This window comes from Salminus brasiliensis, chromosome 24, assembly GCF_030463535.1.
Source record: "Salminus brasiliensis chromosome 24, fSalBra1.hap2, whole genome shotgun sequence".
NCBI lineage: Eukaryota > Metazoa > Chordata > Actinopteri > Characiformes > Bryconidae > Salminus > Salminus brasiliensis.
In genome coordinates, this window is record NC_132901.1 from 213,621 (window position 1) to 217,702 (window position 4,082).

Sequence of the window (4,082 nt, forward strand, 5' to 3'; positions counted from 1 at the left end):
ACTGCCCCAGTGCTCCCCTTATACACTCAGTACTGCCCTTATACACTCAGTGCTCCCCCAGTGCTCCCCTTATACACTCAGTACTGTCCTACTAACACTCAGTACTGCCCCACCGCTGCCCTTATACACTCAGTACTGCCCTTATACACTCAGTACTGCCCCACCGCTGCCCTTATACACTCAGTACTCCCCTTATACATCAGTACTGCCCCAGTGCTCCCCTTATACACTCAGTACTGTCCTACTAACACTCAGTACTGCCCCACCGCTTCCCTTATACACTCAGTACTGCCCTTATACACTCAGTACTGCCCCAGTGCTCCCCTTATACACTCAGTACTGTCCTACTAACACTCAGTACTGCCCCACCGCTGCCCTTATACACTCAGTACTGCCCTTATACACTCAGTACTGCCCTTATACATCAGTACTGCCCCAGTGCTCCCCTTATACACTCAGTACTGTCCTACTAACACTCAGTACTGCCCCACCGCTGCCCTTATACACTCAGTACTCCCCTTATACATCAGTACTGCCCCAGTGCTCCCCTTATACACTCAGTACTGTCCTACTAACACTCAGTACTGCCCCACCGCTGCCCTTATACACTCAGTACTGCCCTTATACACTCAGTACTGCCCCAGTGCTCCCTTTATACACTCAGTACTGCCATTATACACTCAGTACTGCCCCACCGCTGCCCTTATACACTCAGTACTGCCCCGGGTCAGTACAGTATTGGTCAGTGTTTGTGTTCTGATGTTTTTAGGAATGTGCGGATAAAGAGACTCAGGTAGAGAGAGCGCACAGAGAGAGGAAAGCTGTGGAGGAGGAGCTGGAAAAGGTAAAAATAAATAAATAAATAAATAAAGGGCTGTTCACCACAGAGCAGGTAGCGTTTGGGTGGTGGGTCATTCTCAGCACCACAGTGACCCTGACTGGCCTCGTGGAGATGTGTTAGTGTGTGTTGCGCTGGTATGAATGGATCAGGCCCAGCAGTGGTCATAGTATTCTGGTGCGTGTGTGTGTGTGTGTGTTGTAGGTGTACAGAGAAGGCCACTGCGGAGAGCCGGAGCTGAGAAAGATGGAGGCTCTTCATCAGAGGTGCTTAAACGCAGAGAGACTGAAGGAGGAAATAGAGCTCACTCTAAATACCACTCAGACCAATATGAAGAAACTGGAGATGGAGTGAGTGCCCACACATACACACACACACACACACACACACACACACACACACACACACACACACTTGCAGCACACTTGCGGACTTGCAGCAGTAATTCTGGATTTTTATGTGTGTGTGTGTGTGTGTGTGTGTGTGTGTGTGTGTGTGCGCATTAGCTTCAGTGAGGAGCTGTCTCGGTGTCAGGAGGAGGTGCGCAGGCTTCAGGTGGCGCTGGCGAGCACGCGGGAGGAGAGCAGCACCATCAGTGAGGAGCGGCTCGGTCTGCAGCAGGAGAACCAGCAGCTGCACAGAGACATGGACACACTCCGCAAAGAGTGCGTCTTAGCCCAGAGACAGGCCAAGCAGCAGGTGTGTGTATACACACACACAGTTTTATTATTTAATGTAAGTCCAGACTGAACGTTATTCGGAATAGTAAACACGTGAGATGAGGTAGCAGGTCTTGGGTCTCTCGTAAGGATAAACGTGTGTGTGTGTGTGTGTGTGTGTGTAGGTGTCCCGTATGCAGCAGGAGCTATGTGTGAAGGAGCAGGCCCTGGAGGCCCGGCTGAGGGAGATGGAGGAGAGCAGTAAGAGCTCGAATGCTGGACTGAGCCGTCTGCTGCTCGCCCAGCAGAAAACCACCAACCGCTACAGAGAAGAAGCCAAGCAGCTCACACACACCTTCCAGAACACACTCGGCTCGCTCAGGTGGGCACTGGTCCTGCAGCCCATCCGCAGTAGAGCTCTGATACAGTCTAGTGTATCCAGGGCCGATGCCAGGATCCATACGGCAAGAGGGACGCACTGATGTGTGTGTGTGTGTGTGTGTGTGTGTGTGTGTGTGTGTGTGTGTGTGTGTGTTTCAGATCTGAGCTGAACAGGCAGAAGCAGAGGTGTGAGGAACTGGAGATTCAGCTGGAAACGGACCACAAGAAAATCCTGGAGGTACAGAACGCTGTTCCAGTTAGCTTTAATGAGAGGCAGCGGTTCTGCTGGTTCTGCTGGTAGTGTTGGGTCTGCTGGTACTGTTGGGTCTGCTGGTACTGTTGGGTCTGCTGGTGTCCTCAAACGATAAAGCTACATTGTGAATCACTGTTGATGAAACATATCAGCCAGATGCTCTAGAATACAGTTACCTGGGGTACCACAACAACTCCCTAGCAACCATTTGGCACACAGCATGGCACCTGCCTAGAAAGCCTATAGCAACCACCTGGGGTGCCATAGCAACCATATGGCACAGCAGACCATATAAGCACCTGCCTAGAAAGCCATTAGCAACCACCTGGGAAGCCCTAGCAACTGCTTGGCACAGCACACCATATAGGTACCGGCCTAGAAAGCCTGAAGCAACCACCTAGGCTGCCATAGCAACCATATGGTGCAGCACACCATATAGGTACCGGCCTAGAAAGCCTATAGCAATCACCTTGGGTGCCATAGCACCTGCCTAGAAAGCCTATAGCAACCACCTAGGTTGCCATAGCAACCATATGGCGCAGCACACCATTTGGCACCTGCCTAGAAAGCCTATAGCAGCCACCTGGGGTGCTATAGCAACCATATGGCACGACATAATATAGCACCTGCCTAGAAAGCCTAAAATGCATATAGCAACCATATGGCGCAGCACACCATATAGGTACCTGCATAGAAAGTCTATAGCAACCACCTGGGGTGCCATAGAAACCATATGGCACAGCACATCTTAGCACCTACCTGTAAGGCCTGTAATGTGGTTCCTCGGGGAGGAAGGGTAAGCAGCAGCACCTGCGCTGGCCTCTGTTTAAGAGTAGCTCAGGCCTGGTTGCTTGGCCACCCTCAGCCACCAGAGGGAGGCACAGAACTAGTTCTGGGTGATGAAGGTTGACCAGCGGAGGGCAGTCCTAGGTCCTGCCACCTTTCCCCCGTCCAGTCGTTCGTGTGTGTGACTTTACAGCCTGCGGTAACGTGGTGTTTTCTCCCTGTTTGCTTTTGGGCAGTGTGATCGGCAGCTGACGGAGCAGCAGGAGAAAAACACCCGTCTGCAGACACGTCTGAGCCAGGCTGAACAGAGAGCCTCCAGTGCATCTCAGCAGGTACACACACACAGGGATCATGGAGCATCCCATATACCTCCAGAGGAGTAGAGACTGTTAGTGCTGTAGGAGCGAGGCAGGGGTCCGGATACTACCAGAGTTTCAGCTTCAGGGATGGAGTAACACTAGGAGCTCCCTCCAGATGTTCAGGGCAGCGTCTTGCTTCCCTCAGGAACTTGGTAAAAATGTCAAAATTGTAAATACCGAACTTTTTCTCTTTGTTTCAGCTTAGCGTGATCCAGAGGAGGAAAGCTGCTTCCATGATGGACTTGGAGACGCTGTCATAAAGAGTCGTCTGCCTCTTCCACTTCACACCATGTTTACGATTTTGGAGAAACAGTAGATGAACAGTCAGGGTAGATGTTTATGAACTGATCTGTGAAATGATGCTCGAAGTAAAGCGAATGGGAATTTTGAAGAGCTGCAGAACTGCACATCTTCCTTTGATGCTGAAGTTTTTAAATTTACATTTTTAAATGAGCATTTCCATCTTAAAGTGTCTGGGAATGGAAACAAAGTAAATTAAGGAAGAAAAAATAAAAACATGTTTTTAAAGAATTTGTATTGAATCATTGTTTAACATATTTTGGTGAAAAAATCCAAGGTGAATTTTATGCTTCATTTTAATATGATATACTACATCAATCAATACTGTATTGTTTTAGCTTACTTTCAGAAAAAATAAACATGTAAATATTAGGAAAAATGTATTTTTTGTAGTGACCTTTTTTTAGTGCAACTTTTTTTTAGACAAAATGGTCAAATATTGAGCTAAAACCTCCCAGACAGGCATTTTCTTACTGATTTAAGCGTGGTGGACTGAAAATAAAGTG

At 48.9% G+C, this 4,082-nt stretch overlaps 1 protein-coding gene across 2 annotated transcripts in view; it reads left to right on the top strand.

Annotated features, from left to right (window-relative positions):
* sclt1 (sodium channel and clathrin linker 1) overlaps window positions 1-3,772 on the top strand; it is a 14,931-nt gene extending 11,159 nt beyond the window's left edge. For both annotated transcript variants that reach the window (XM_072669565.1, XM_072669564.1), the window contains exons 16-22: window positions 770-844; window positions 1,043-1,188; window positions 1,345-1,537; window positions 1,683-1,879; window positions 2,038-2,116; window positions 3,154-3,249; window positions 3,477-3,772. In XM_072669565.1, the coding sequence (XP_072525666.1) occupies window positions 770-844; window positions 1,043-1,188; window positions 1,345-1,537; window positions 1,683-1,879; window positions 2,038-2,116; window positions 3,154-3,249; window positions 3,477-3,536 (846 nt within the window). In that variant the 3' untranslated portion in view covers window positions 3,537-3,772. The remainder of the gene's footprint in view (window positions 1-769; window positions 845-1,042; window positions 1,189-1,344; window positions 1,538-1,682; window positions 1,880-2,037; window positions 2,117-3,153; window positions 3,250-3,476) is intronic.
* Window positions 3,773-4,082: the final 310 nt, after the last annotated feature.